Consider the following 15,911-nt stretch of genomic DNA (forward strand, 5'->3'; position numbering starts at 1 on the left):
ATCAGGATAATATATTCTGTGATCCAAGTATTTTGTTGTTAAAGATGTTCAAAATTGTAAGCGTTCCATAGCAATATATATATTATTAAAAAATCACTTTAACACTTTTCCTCTTTTCTCGATTGAGTATTAGTCTTTGTTGTACAAATAAATTATTACAATCACTGAATACACAGTTAGTGAAAAAATTATCACATTTATTAACTGAATTAATAATTTCCAATTATAAAAATAACAGTTATCCAAGAACATTCAAAACCCATCTCTTTAAATTAATGATGACATTTTCAAGTAGAATGACATTCTAGTAATGTTTACATATCCATACCAGTGTGAATTTTACTACACGTAATTTGCCGTGTAAAGACAGAAAAAGTAGGGATAGACGTAAAATATTTGCGAATTATGTACCCATAGCCTTAATTTCATTTGGGATGTTAATAATTACGGGGCGATTTAAAAAAAAGGGACCAACTTTATTTTGCGCGTAACATGATTAGTTTTTATGCTAGAAACTTTTATAAAAAACAATAATGAAGCTTTTTTTATTAAACACTTTAAAAAGCTTTGATGAGTATTCCACGAAAAGTGCTTCTTTTTTGGTTTCACATTGAAATATTCTATTTTAAATTTGATGAATAAGAACCTACATGTACTTTTTACAGAAAGTGAAACGTACGCCGATGTGTGTAGTATATAGTATACAGTATACAAAATGTATATACACATCGACGTTCGTTTCAATTTATGTTTTGACTTAATTTGATTGAAAATGAATTGTACCGCATGGGAAAAGTTATAGCGGACGGACTATATTTAAGTAACTATAGTATATTTAAATCACTAGAGATAAGTCTGAACTTTTGATTTATGTTAAGTAGAAGTGCAAGTTATAATATGTGCAAATTTATACATCAGGCATTTAATTATGTTTTTTTATTTTTTATATAAGTACTAAAGTACAGTTCGTACTATAATTATTACATAACTAATACCAATTATTTACGTATAAATTAATGGAAATTAATACACTTTTAAACGGAATTAATTTAATTTTTGTAATGTTAAATGATAAGTGATTGGCATAATACCAATTTTTAATTTCAGGCAGATCTTTACTAATAATATTACATAGTAGGAAAGTGTTTTTACCTTGCCATAAAGTAAATATTATGTTATCAGCAAATATTGTGAACTGTAGACTGATGTTCAGTTTAGTTGTCTCATTAAAATAGACTAAAATAGAATGTTATTTAAATGATACTATAATTATCATCACTTGTCACCTATTATAGTTAGTGTCCATCAGCAAAAAACTTTATGATAGATACTCTCTACAAACGTTGAGTGTAGCTTCATTAAGCCGAGTCTGACATGGTTCCCTCTGTGGCTTTTTTGGTTCTGGGGCGTTTTTCCTTTAATTTTTCCCGAAGCATGTTGATTTAAAACATACTGAAAATTTATAGATTTTTTCAATTAAATAGCTTCAAAATTATAAGAAAAATACAAAAATAAAATGCTCCTTTTTCTTGACTGGTTTTACAACTCGAGGTGAGTCTTCGATGCATCCACTGTAGCCCCCATCTTTTACTATCGTGCGCTTCCATTTTCCACAGTTGTACCCCAATCCTAGATAAATAGGCTTCAACACCATCCTTCCATCTTTTTTGGGATGGCCTCCTACTGATCTTCTACCATCTGGTCTCTCAAAAATATTGTATTTAACACTCTGTCTTCTTCAAATCTTACCACATGACCTGCCCTTCCTATCTGGCTAGGTTTTATAGGTCTGTCAATGTTTTCAGTACCATATAGAGTCACCAATTCAGCATTGTGGCACCTTCTTCACTCCCCTGTCAATTCATCTCTGTGAAGGCCAAATATCATATTAAGAACCTTCCTTTCAAATACCTGCAGCTTATGTATTTCCCGCTGACGCAGATTCCATGTTTCACTTCCATATGTAACAACTGGGAGCATAATTGACATGTACAGACTTAATTCAGATTGTCTTTTTAGCAGCTTAGATCTTAACAATGATGATAGGGAGTAAAATGCTCTATTCCCAGCAGCTATCCTTGGTGAGACTTTTTTTTCTATGTGGTTGTCATCTGTGATTACCGCCCTTAGATATTTAAACTCTTGTCTTAAAAATAAATATAGGTCATTCAACACATCTGATGACATGACTTGTCAGAAAAGCGACTGTGACGAAATAATTCATAGATAACCAGCTAATTTTTCGGAATACTTTCATTAATAGCAGCAAAAACAACTTTTTTATATCGTCTGATGGAACTTAATTCCGATTTTCTAAACTTGTTAAGTTGTACATATTTCCAATTTAAGGTTTTCGACTAATGCTAAGAATATTTGCATTCATTCAACAACATTAAGGGCCGGTTGTTCGAACGCTAATCAAAAATGGAATCAACTGATCATTATCAAATATTTAACTACTGTCACCAACTGTCAATGTCAACTTTGTTTGGGTTGCTAAAAACATAATTGATTACAATTATAAGATTTATTAATCAATTATGTTAATAATTGTTATGTTAATTAATAATTAATTAATCAATCAATTATGTTAATTATCAGAACGATAATTAACATAATTGATTACAATCAATTGATTGACATACGAATGAGGGATGTTGTTATTTGATGGTTGTTAAGGGGACTTAATTATAATCAACTTCTTGATTAGCGTTCGAACAACCGGCCCTTAATCAATTGCCTTTTAAGTGATATATCTTCAATGCAGATCATCTAGTGCTTATAAACTCTCTTCTAAATTTGATGAATCATATTTTTAATTATCTGTAAGTTCAAATATTTTTTATTTGAACACTGTACATTAATGTACAATTTACAACGTTAAAATGTTAATATACTCTGATGATTTACAGCAAATTAGTAATCTAAATTATAAATTGTAAATATTAACTTAACGAAAAAAGATGGCATAATACTTAATTATGTCAACATTAAATTTGATAAACAGATTTCTAACTGCTGGTCTCTAATAGACAGATTAGGTCAGTGACTAATTAAAATATTGCATTGCAAATAATACAAAAATACATTAATATTTAAAACAAATATTAGGATGTGTATTACTCATTTATCTTCTTTCAAGTAATTTGTCTGAAAAGTGAATTAAAAATGTAATAATCATCAATAATTAGGATAAATCTAAATATATTTTTAGATACTTTGGTTTATCAAAAACCATTTAAACTGGGTCACTTAGATTGATAGTTCCGTATTATTTTCAAACTTATGAATAATTTGATATCACTTTTGTTGACTTTTTCTTTGTGTAGGTAACTTGATTCTTTGCCTATCTCCATTTTTACCTTATAAAAATGGAGTGTACATTTAACAATATCTTCCACTCCAGTTCATCTACAGACTTCCTTATTTCTTAGTCTGTTTCTTAAGCTTATTACAAGCATTGATATCCATTTAATGTTTTGTCCTCAATTTTTCTGCTGATATTTTTGTAAGATTTAAGATTTCTGCTCTGTATTTTATTGTATATTAACATGAACTTAAGTATATCCCTGCCTTACCCCTTTACTAATTTTTACCTATTGAAAAAGATTGATACGTTTTGTACACACTTGTGACAAAAGAATGAATGAGAAAAGTGAAGAAAAATATTTAATTCATAGCTGAGCACTTTCTGCTTACAAAGCCATCTCCAGAGCTATGGTGAAAATGTACCACTAGTAAAGAGGGATCCCATTTTATCGAAAAAAAAATTAAATGAAATTTTTTATAAAATTCTTCTACCAAAGTTAAAAAAACTTAAAAAAATCTAACAAACAGCACAATAGGACTTCACTTCAATTTTTATCTTCTCGGTCATGCAATGAAGGTTTATAGTTGTTGCATTTTCGTATATATAATATTTACATACCTGTGGTCCATTCCACTATGTAAAATGCTTTGTGGAAGTCAACAAAAATAAGAACAAGTGGCCTATTATATTTGATAGACTTTTCGATTAGAGTTTTAAAGCATTGCTGATGGTTGTTTATTCTATGGCCAGACTGAAATCCTGCTTGTTCTACTGACTGATAGAAATCAAGTTTTACTTCTAATCAGTATGCTACTATTCTAGTAAAGTGCTTGTATAGGTGGCTTAAGCCTGGGTTTTTTCGAAAGCGGCACCGACAAACTGCAACCGTAACACTGCGATGAATGGCGTCAGATTATGGTGAAAAATTAAAGGTTCTTCACTGCGGCAATGAAATGTGTATACTCAGCAAGTGGTGGCTTAAAACGCATCCTTGGAAACCACTGCTATTATTTTGCGTGGTACAGTCTTTTATGATGTCATTCATCACAGTGTTACGGTCGCAGTTTGTCGGTGCCGCTTTTGAGGCTTTACCAAGGCTTTAGTAAGCTAATGGGCCTAGTTTTTTATGTTAAACTGTACTCTTTCATTAAAAAAAGAAGAATTATTGGAAATAGTGGGATACAATTTTGTGGAATTTACTTCCTCAAAATATTTTTATTTTGTACAATAAATAATTTTCTCATTTGTTATCAATAGATTATATTATTATGGTGTAAATATTATTGATTGGCATAAGATTTATGTTATTTATGTTTGTTTATTCTTAATAATGTCTATGAGCATGTGTGCTTGGTTGTATTGGGCCCGTGCAAGTTCAACAAAGCGACACCTGGTTTCTACGCTCAGCAACATTATTCGCACTTTTAATTATATTGGCCAATTATCTTAGTCCTGGTTACTGGATAATTGCCAAGGCCATAGTCCAAAAAAATAATAAGAAGAAAAAATAAGATTCAGGTTATGTTATTAAAACGTAAACAATTGTATGTAGTAAATAAAATTAGTTATTAAAATGCAGTACTGCAAGCAAAATACAATTAATTAAATTTACCTTTATATAATAATTGCATATCATATCAATATAGTGGAGCAATATATAATTTTTCTTCTTCAATGACAGCAGGTATGAAATATACGTCAATTTGACAATTTCAATTGACAATATGAATTATTTAAGAAAGTTGCAATATTTCTCCGCTATTTGTGCACGATTGTTTCTCGTATCCCCTCCAAGTACTTGCACACCACTCATAGTAGTTTCTAGCCATGTCTAGTCTGTCAACATGTAACTAACTTCACAAAAAAATAATTACTAAAATTTCTAGACAGTTGTGTCTGAGATTAGCAAACCGATCATATTCTTGTTCTCATGATCATTTTTCAGTGCGTCATTAATTATGGCGTCATATACTGTATTGGCTGTGTCGAGACTTATTTCATGTAATTATTCACGAATCTGACAGATGCCACAATCGTACTTAGCCATAGGTGAAAAGCTTGTGGATTTAGTAATTTAGTAGATTTGATTTTTACACAATATGTTAACATGAAGGTATTTTTTATAAAGGAGAATAGAATTAAAAAGTAAACAATATTGTTAATTAAATTTATAAATATGGAAACATTAAAAAATGACACAAAACTATCCATAAACTGTGTTTTTATCTTCTTCTCTAGGTGCTGTCTCCACTTCAAAAGTTAGCAATCATCAGAGAGATCTTTATTTCTGAAACAGCGGCTCTAAATAATTCATTGTTATTACATCCAAACCAGTTCCTAAGGTTCTTCAGCCATGAGTTACGTCTCCTTACTATGGATCTTTTTCTTGCATAATGACCTGGAGTATTAGATATACATCTCTCATTACATGTCCCATATATCTCAGTTTTCTTCTTATTTGTTAGTTCTCGTTCCTTATGTGTAAGTCTCATTACCTCCACGTTGGCTATTCTATCTACTAATGAGATATTTAGCACTCTTCGGTACATCTCGAATGTCTCTAGTCTCCTCACGTCAATGACTAACTTTTAACGAACTAAATTCTAAACCAAAACACAAAATAATGCACAAAGACGTTGTGAAACACAAGTGAAGTCGAATTCGAAATTTCAAAACGACAGGTACACAGAATACTGACCTGAATAATAACCGTCACTTGACTCTTTGACACTTCTAAAAAATGGCCAAAATGGACGAAGTTTTCGTCAAATGTTCGTAATACGTGTATTTGATTGGCTAGAAAAAACGCGCATTCTAAATATCAACGAATCAAACGTAGGTTAGGAATAGACATCTTATGTATATAACCATTGTAATGCTGCATTATTTTTGTGTTTAATCACGGAGCTACCGCTTTTTCCGTCTCATCTAACTTAATGCATTAGAGAGAAATCGAAAAACTGTGACGCACTGAAAAATGATCATGAGAACAAGAATAGCACCAATTACCCTAAGAAAAACTCATGTTTGATCTAAAGAGCGAGATAATATGATCGGAATTTACAAAATATCCTTAAAATATAAATGAAAATTGATTTTGGAAATATACACTAAAAAACAGATTAAAAGGTAAGAAATGAAAAGAGAAAAAAGAAAAAATAAAAATGATTTATAGGAAGGACAAATCCATTAATAAATTAAAATGGGGAAAAGTAGTAAATGAATTGATCACACTTAAAATAATGTATGTTCATATCATTTGGTTATATAATTATTTATCATTAAACATATTTTATCCAAAATCATAATATTGCTTCATGGTAATGCTTCAGATATTTTACTTTGTGCTGAAACACCTACATATCACATGCACAGATCAAAGATAATCATTATCAAATTAAAATAAAAAAACAAACACTACAACATTAAGTAGGTTACCAAAGAGAATTATCACAGGAAGCCACAGAAATAAACTCATTTTGAATCATTCCTGTACTGCTATAATTTTTTTAGCTATATTGCCCATATGCTTTCTTAAAGAAAGTGTCACCTTTGTAACTGAAAGTTATATGATACTTATAAAAAATGATACGAAATTATTCCCTTACCTGGTTTTGTTGATACGCTGCATCTAAACATTCCAGTACATTAACCAAAAGGGGCATTAAAGTTTTGACTACATCTTCGTCATATCTGGCTATCATCCTTTCGAATTCTTGATAGATACTCCCAGCTAGCGACTGTACCTTCTCAGACATGACCACATGAGAGTCCTCGTGAGTCCCATAAACAGTCTCGGTTCCTGGTCCCAGAACCAGGTTTCCCCCTGAATCTTCCAAATTCATTGTTTTGGTAATTGAACACTGTTAATGAGCTTACTTGTGATGGTTTTTATTCAACATTTCAAATTGGATTCACCATTTTACTTTAACCAAATAATAAATAAAAAGGAAACATGACCCTTGCACTTGGATTGAAGGGCGTTTTAACAGGGTAAATTTCTTTTTCTAAACCCTCTGATTTTGACAACTCCGTCAGAAATAAATTTATCACATCATCTCTTATTTCTGCGCAAAAGCTTGTTGACAAATAATCATCTGCGCAGTATTGCTAATATGTTAGAGTATCTACACCATTGACACCAATTTCTTATTAGTAACATTTTGTGCCATATGCGCAATCAATAAGAGGGATAAAGATAATAGATGACATGTGTCACTTACATAGTGAATTCTTCTTCTTTGTCCTATTCTCACTAACACACAAGCAAGCAATCCAATAGAAGATTAGACAATAGTGTGTTGTTCTGTGTCACCAGGATGAATCATAGGAATCATAAGCAAGTTCTGTGTGGTCCGTGGAAAGATTTCATAGGCCAGTAATTAAACATAAAATACGGCGATACCGTATAATTTTCCGTGTCCCACCAACTTTCATGAAAATTTACATTTAGGTTCTACTTACCCTCCACTTCACTTTTGGACTTAAACCTCGCTTTGATTTTACTTGGGAGGTGAAAAGCACCTCGGGGGTAAAAAAACGTTCGTTCAATTTATGATCGATGTTCATTGAACGCATGATTGAACGATTGATGATTTACGGAATTAGATATATTTCAGTAGTTTTTTCAATAAGTCAATACCTAGGTACTTTTTTAGTTATTTCCGAGTGACGGAATAGCCCAATTAGGGGGTGATTTTCACGATTTATTTTACTAATTAAAAGGGACCAACTTTATTTTGAGCGTAACTCTCTTAAGTCCACTTTACATCAACAATAAATTGAATAAGAAATTGACAAAGTTATTCAAGGTCAAATTTGACTTATACAAACACCCAATTTTGCCGTGAATAAAAAGAAAATAAAGAAATTTGACAAAATAAAACATATCCAATTGTTCTATTTCATCAAATTCCTTCATTTTCTTTTACAAACCATACATTTTGTACACGTTAAATTTGGCCTTGAATAACTTTGTCAATTTCTTGTTCAATTTATTGTTGATGTAAAGTGGACATTAGTTTTGATGCTAGAAACTTTTATAAAACCAAAAATAAAGCTTTTTCAAATTCAAACACTTTAAAAAAGTTTTAATGAAGTAAAGTGCTTCATCATTATTTGGTTATTTCACATTGAAATATTCGATTTGAAATTTGAGGAATAAGTACTTTTCATGAGCTACAAATTTGCTTCCTGTGGGTGTACATACTTCATAAATGCACCATTTTTTTCATTGTTTTATAAGCTACATTTAGAATATTTTTTTCAATGAAATACTTTTTAAGTTATTTGCAATAAATCTTCTGAAAATGTGTTTTTTTAACGAAAATTTTCACTCGCAAATAACTCGAAAAGTATAGACATAGTGAAAATCTCGATTCGCGATGTTGTCACAATGACGACCTCTCGAGGATTTCGGCTGAACTAGCATTGAGGGTGTTTTCAATGTCAAACTCTGAACGGACATGCATTTGAAACAAGTTGGTAATATTCATTATTATTTATTTTTATGTTTTAAATGAATTATTGGGTAATATAAAATGACTAACATGGAATCTTGAATCTTCTCGTTTTAATAAAAGTTGGCGTCGATGTTGTATATAAAATTTGTAAAAAAAAAAAAATATATAAATAATTTACCTACTTGTTTCAAATGGGCCAGCTGCAACTGGTCAACTGTCATCAACACGCCTAACCTCACGCGCAACTTTGATACAAGAGTTATAAAAAAATATGCATTGGAATCCAGATCCCGTAATTTTTTGAGCATTATAAAGCAAATACAAAGACGTCTAAGACGTACATAACTTTTTTTGTAATATATACCTTCAATTTACCGTGCACTTCTCGCAGACTCTACCGTTAAGATAGAGGCAAAGAATACTCCATCCAACAAGAAGCGAAAGTATCGACTATTTCACGATCCAAATTTCTTTGCGCATGTACGATCCGCCATGTTTCATGTATTATTTCTTATTTCTCAACCTAACCCCTAACAGCTGTTTGTTGTATAATTATTGTGTTGTTTAATCTTTTCTAATTGTAGAAAAAAGGATAATACTACTAAACATATCTATTGTTAAAATAAACTCTCATTGTGATGGCTCCACACAAAGGTGGATTTTCTTGTGTGGTTCGTACTGGGACGCCCCACTAGATCGTGAACAAATAATTCTCTTTTCAGTACCGAGAAATCGTAGCAGGTAAACGATCGTAGGGGTAGGGCAATGAGAGAAAGTTCTTTTTAAACATTTATGTGATTCCATATACGTACATATCTATTAAAATTATTTATTCCCAGATTTTTAATTAAGCTTTTTAATAAAAAAACAATTTAAACATAGCTATTTAGTGTCTAATTTAATTTGCAATAGTATAAATTTAGTGTACGGTTCTAGAAATAAAGGTCATTTTGAATTTATAAAAGGCAGATCCACAACATCAATTTTTATTTTATGACAGCTGAGGGAAAAACTTATGAGTGGAAGAGAAAGACTTGCACATTGTGTTTATTAATCTTGGGAAGGCATATAGCAAAGTTACCAGAAACCTAATGGTACTAAGTAGGAAAGGAGTGCCGGCTAAATATGTGAGAGTGGTATAAAAAATGTATCAGAAGGTAACAATTAGAGAGAGCGAATGCAGCTGAAACTGGAAAATTTTGTGTGAAAGCAGAGCTTCATTAGGGTTAGGTTAAGTTCTGTATTGAATCCGCAGTTATTAATAACTAGAACTAGCGAATAACTAGAAAAGATAATGTTAGGAATCAGTATATACGAAAAAATTGGGTGTGGATCCTATTGATCCTATTGGAAACAAAATAAGAAACAGGTTAAGGTGGCTAGATGCTAGATCTGATGTCTTCTTTCTTTTATATAGGCAGTACTGCCTGTTTTTCTTCAACGGTGCATTTTATTCTGTCCCTAAATTGTCATTACAGCTTTTCCTTGGGCGTCCTATACTTCTTCTGCCTAACGGTGACTTGTCCCTTACTATCCTTGATTTAAACATCCTGCTTGCATGCGGCTGATTTCCTCACTTCTTACCCTGTCCTGTAGTACTTTTCCAGCAATCCTTCTTAAGATCTTCATTTGGTTGGTCTCCAGATGTTTTTGTGTTTTGCTTGTATCTGGTCTTGTTTCGGCCTTATAAGTCATAACTGGCCTAATAACTGACTTATATATTTGGGCCTTTGTTTTGCACTCTTACGTGTTTGTTTTTCCAAATTGTGCCGTTTGGGCATCGGCCGTTCTACTGGCTTTAATTATTTGTTCTTTTACCTCTTCTTCGATATTGTTTCCAGCCGATAGATTAATTCCCAAGTATTAGATGCTAGATGTGATGAGGTAACTGTTATATATCCAGGCGAGTTGAATTTGGTACAGTACAACCAGAGTTTCCAGAAACCTCAGATGCACAGAAAGAAATCGAAGGTGAATAAAGTCATTCTAGCCTCCGCCGCAGAGTTTCCTCGTGCAGCGAGAATATGGCGGTGTTGGAGGTCAATAGACATTCAAAGAAATTTCTCAAAAGGAAACAAAAAAAAATGATCAATCTAAGACAAAGTTAATAGAAAATTCGAAAGTATAATTCTGTCCTAAGTAAAAAGGTCTTGGGTCAAAAATATCTATTTTTCAAATTTTTAGTACGAAAAAAAGTAATAGAAAACGATAGAAATTTTAATCTCTATTTTGAAATTAACTATTAAATTAAACTAAGCATCAAAAATCCATCACGTTTACATAAGTTTACAAAACTTAGTCAAAATCGATATTTTTAACTTAAAACCTTTTTACTTATCAGTACAAAATTTATATATGGGTTATATTAAATTTTACAGAAAAAAAATACAATTCATATTAATAGATCAACTTAAAAACACTATAGTTTTAATTATTACTTTGTTTCTCAGTGTAACTCAAATTTCCTACAGTTTTGAACGAATTCCTCATTACTTTTCTTAGTGTAGTGTGAAGTATTACCCCTACCATTCTCCGACCGATATTTCTGTCCCCTGAATATCAAAGGAGCCGACAGCTGCTTTCGCTTCTTGTTGGATGGAGTATTCTTTGATAGAGGTAGAGAGTTGCAGCGCGCCCGTTTCAAGCGCTCAGCCGGCTCAGCGTTTGACATTGAAAACACCATAGATATAATAACCTGTAGATTAGGCTAGCTATGAGCCGCTCTGTGCATCGAGGTTGATCGAGGTGTAACGCCGATGTCAAGGACGCCATTGGTCAATATTCATTTTGTGTGGACTAGCCATCTTTGTCCATCAAATGAGCGGTATCGCTTAGTAAAAAGAGATAGATAGACCACCGGTCGATTGCCGCGCGTTAAGTTTTTTTGCTCAGTATGCCTTGTCTACGGTTAACATGTCTCTGGAAAACACCCTCAATGCTAGTTCAGCCGAAATCCTCGAGAGGTCGTTACTGTGACTTAACTTCGCGAATAGAATTTATCTATTTCCGGACTTATTTTGAACGTACGTTTTCACCGGCTTTCGCCTCCAAGTAGAAGTCCAAAAGTGAAGTCTTCATCTTCTTCTTCTTCAAATGCAAATCCACTAATGGATGGTAGCGATCACATTTTCCATTAACTCTCTGTTTCTTGCAATGCTCTGTCCATTGCCTTATGTTTCGGAGACAGGACATTATTTTCTTGCGTCCTATTCCCCTCTTGCCTTCAATTTTACCCTGGATTATAAGTTGAAGGAACTGGTATTTTTCGTTTCGCATGATGTGACCCAAATACGCCGTTTTTCTTTTCTTGATGTTTTCGAAAAGCTGGCGTTCTTGGTTGATTCTTTTAAGGACATCTAAATTTGTGACTTTCGCCGTCCATGGTATCTTTAGGATACGGCGATAAAGCCACATTTCGAAGCCTTCTAATCTGTTTATATCCCTCGTTTTGAGTGTCCAGCCCTCTATGCCATACAGCAACACCAACCACACGTAGCATTTAGTAAACCTTAGTCTCAGTGTAAGGTCGAACTTTGAGCAGGTCAGTACCTTCCTGAATTTTACGAAAGCTTGTCGAGCTTGCTCAATGCGACATTTTACTTCTCTGTCCGATGCCCAGTCTTCAAAAAGCCACGTTCCCAGGTATTTAAATTTACTCACTCTTTCAATGGACTTAGTATTCAGTGTTATTGTGGAGTTTTCAAATGCATCCAAGTTTCTGTAAATGATCATGAATTTGGTCTTTTTGGTATTAATCTCAAATCCCATTCGCTTACTGTATTCTCCGATTATAGTGACAAGTTGTTGAAGATCTGCTATGTTGTCACAAATTAAGACAGCATCATCAGCATATCGTATGTTGTTGATCAATACTCCATTCACTTTGATTCCCATCTCTGCATCTTCCAAAGACTCTTGAAATCTGGCTTTCGAATAAATGTTAAATAAAAGAGGGGAAAGCACCCATCCCTGCCGATCACCCCTTCTTATATGTATGGATTTGGATATAGAATTGTCTGTTTTTAATTGTACTGCCTGATACCAGTACAAGTTTTCAATGCATCTTATGTCTTTTTGGTCTATATCGAGCTTCTTGAGGATCTGCATTAACTTGTGATGTTGGACCCGATCAAACGCTTTCTCGTAATCTAAAAAGCACAGGAATACGTCCTTCCTCTGATCGTAAAAATTTTGGACCAACACCTGTGTTGCTACTATTGCTTCTCTTGTTCCTAAACCTTGCCTAAACCCAAACTAAGAATCACTGATGTCCCATTCACATTTTTTGTATAATCTTTGATGTAGTATTTTCAGTAGTAATTGCACAAGAGCTCTAAAATTATTGAATTTTTCCCGAGTGACACTGTGACAGTTTTAATTTCACGAGCCAAAGGCGAGTGAAATTATGTCAAAGTGTCACGAGGGCAAAAATTCTATATTAATTTTAGAGTTCGAGTGCAATTTGTTGCGATTATTTCATGAATAAAACTGTTCAAAACCAAAATTTTATTGTAATTTATTTAAGTACAAATTAGTACAATTACACACAAAGTTTTTATAAATATTTGACGATTGAAAATCATCACTTTTATAATTTTTAAAACATTAATTGTCATTAATGTCACTGAATGTATTTTTTCGTAGCAACGAAGGGCATCTGACGTATAATATACTTAACGACGGGCAATTATCAAAATTTATCAATTTAATTCAGATTTATGTAGCTTTCTATTGGTCAGAATCTCCTATGAATGAAATAATCAAGAATATTTTTAAAGTGTGACTCATCAGGCTAATGAGTCTGTGATCCTCACATCTTTTTTCATTGACTTTTTTAGGTAGGGGAATAAATGTACAGTTGAGTCCGCGAGTCTTTACCCGTGCGTCATCACTTAAAGCATACGAAATAAGTCGGAAATATATTTCACGCAACAACAACTGACAGAAAGTGGCTACTGTTCCGATTACGGGTTTTATTATAAAATTTGACGTTATCAAATATATAGAATGTCAAATGTAAGTTTTGCTTCAAAATTTTTGCGCAGAATTACAGCTACATTTGAAGTAGCTTAATAAATTCTTTTATTATTATTGATTAATAAATAAATAAACAATTTATAAAAAAATCCAATAACATATTTTATTTTTGTTATTTTATTCACTTTGACGGAAATATAAACACAGTCATTTCTTTACTGTGTGAATGACGTTATATAGCTTTGTATGTTTTAAATATTAATTGCCTAAATATAATTATTTACCTTAAAATTTCAAAGCCCAATATAAAATTAGTTGTGAAAACAACTGTTTGTGTAATATAAAGAAACTTCAAAACGCAAAAATTCGACAAAAACCGCAAAAAGTTCAACTGACTGACAGCCACAAAATTGCACAAAATTAAACAAATCAGAAACGTCAAACAAATTGTGCTTAAAATATGAAAACATACCGAATCGTCTTTTTTTGTACCTATCTCTTTTCAATGCACTGAGTGTAGATGGTTCATAAAAATAACATGTGTTGTTACTTAATAACAAACGGCAGCTGGTTTGTCATGAGTTTCATGCATGGAAGAGAATGATGCTAGATAAAAAGTATGTGTTTTATCTCGCCAGGTATTAATGACGCACGGGTAAAGACTCGCGGACTCAACTGTAGAGAGCAACCACTGTTGAGGATAGCAACCAGTTTCATAAATAAAATTAAATATTTTATGTAGTGCTGAAATTCCCCTTTCATCCAATAGTTTGAGTATTTCTGAAGGGATTTCATCTGGTCCAGGTGCCTTATTGTTTTTTGAATATAATATTTTTTTTTCTATTTCCTCTTTAGTGATCGAAGGGTCAGTCAGCTGTTCGTCTGTATAAAATTCACTCATGGGTCTTTCGTCATGAAAGAGCTCCTAGATATAGTTTTCCCATGTATGAATTTTCTCTTTTTCACCTAGCACTATCTGGTTATCCTGATTAACTATGGTAGTTGGTCTTCGTTTTCTGTATATTCCAGCAGTCTCCTTAAGCTTTTTATGTAAATTCCGGTCGTCGTGCTGTCGTTGTAAATGTTCTAGATCGATACATTGTTGCTTAAGCCATTCATTTTTTGCTATTCTTATCTTTGCTTGTTAATGTTTTTATATATATATTGCTGCCATCTGGGTCATTCTTGTGTCGTCGTCGTTCATCCATTAATAATAGTATTTCTTCTGTCATCCATGTTTGCTTCTTGTTCTATGGTTTGTACCCCAAGTTGTTTTTCATGATATATGTTACAGCACTTGTAATCGTATTCTATGTTGGTGTTAGATCTTCGGTAATGTTTGTCGTCAGTATTTGAATTTGTGTGTTTATTTCATTACTTATTTCTGCTTGTATCATTGGATCTTTTAGTTTATCCAATGCGATCTGTTGTTGAGTTTCAGGCTTCTTTTTGCATGAAAGAGCGATCTTTATGACGGCCACTAGTAGTACATGGTCAGAAGGCACATCTGCTCCAGGATATGTGCAAGCTCTTTTGACAGTTGTGCTAAATCTACCGTTGATGCAAATGAAGTCTATCTGATTTCTTATTATGTTCTGAGCTCTATCGGCTGGAGATTTCCAAGTATAAAGGCGACGGGGGTGGAGTTGGAACCATGTGTTAGTAACTCTCATGTTTTCTTTCTGACAAAATTGAAATTGTATAAGTCTGTCACCCCTTTAGTTCCTTGTTGCAAGACCATAAGGTCCAACTACGTCTTCAAAGCTGCCTTTCCCTATTTTGGAATTAAAATCTCCCATAATTATGTTAACATCATGTTTCTTTGTCAATTTAAGTAATTCTTTGATTTCACTATAAAAGTTTTCTACTTCTTCATCTGCTGCATCTGCAGTTGGTGCATAACCTGTATGATGTTGAGATTATTTGGCTTCGCTTCAAGTTTTACCAAGGCTGTGCGGTCGGAATATGGTACAAACTCTGTGACAGCTCTCATCAATTTTTTACTTATCATAATCTCGACGCCTTTTCTATGATGCGGTCATCATTGCTTGAGTAAAAGAATGTTCCGCTTTCTGTAGTGCATTTACCGGATCCATGCCACCAGGTTTCTGAGATCCCAGGATATCTAGATCGATTCTGCACATTTCTTGAGTTAGGTTAGC

General features: G+C 32.8%; 1 protein-coding gene across 3 annotated transcripts in view; it reads right to left on the minus strand.

Annotated features, from left to right (window-relative positions):
* The window catches only part of LOC114344394 (JNK-interacting protein 3), a 123,841-nt gene extending 116,439 nt beyond the window's left edge, over positions 1-7,402 (minus strand). Inside the window, exon 1 of one of the 3 annotated variants that reach the window (XM_028295242.2) lies at positions 6,919-7,402. In XM_028295242.2, coding sequence (XP_028151043.2) covers positions 6,919-7,155 — 237 coding nt within the window. In that variant the 5' untranslated portion in view covers positions 7,156-7,402. The remainder of the gene's footprint in view (positions 1-6,918) is intronic. The other 2 variants (XM_028295226.2, XM_028295233.2) reach the window with 2 other exon arrangements.
* Positions 7,403-15,911: the final 8,509 nt, after the last annotated feature.

This window comes from Diabrotica virgifera, chromosome 7 (assembly GCF_917563875.1).
Source record: "Diabrotica virgifera virgifera chromosome 7, PGI_DIABVI_V3a".
NCBI classification, from domain to species: domain Eukaryota; kingdom Metazoa; phylum Arthropoda; class Insecta; order Coleoptera; family Chrysomelidae; genus Diabrotica; species Diabrotica virgifera.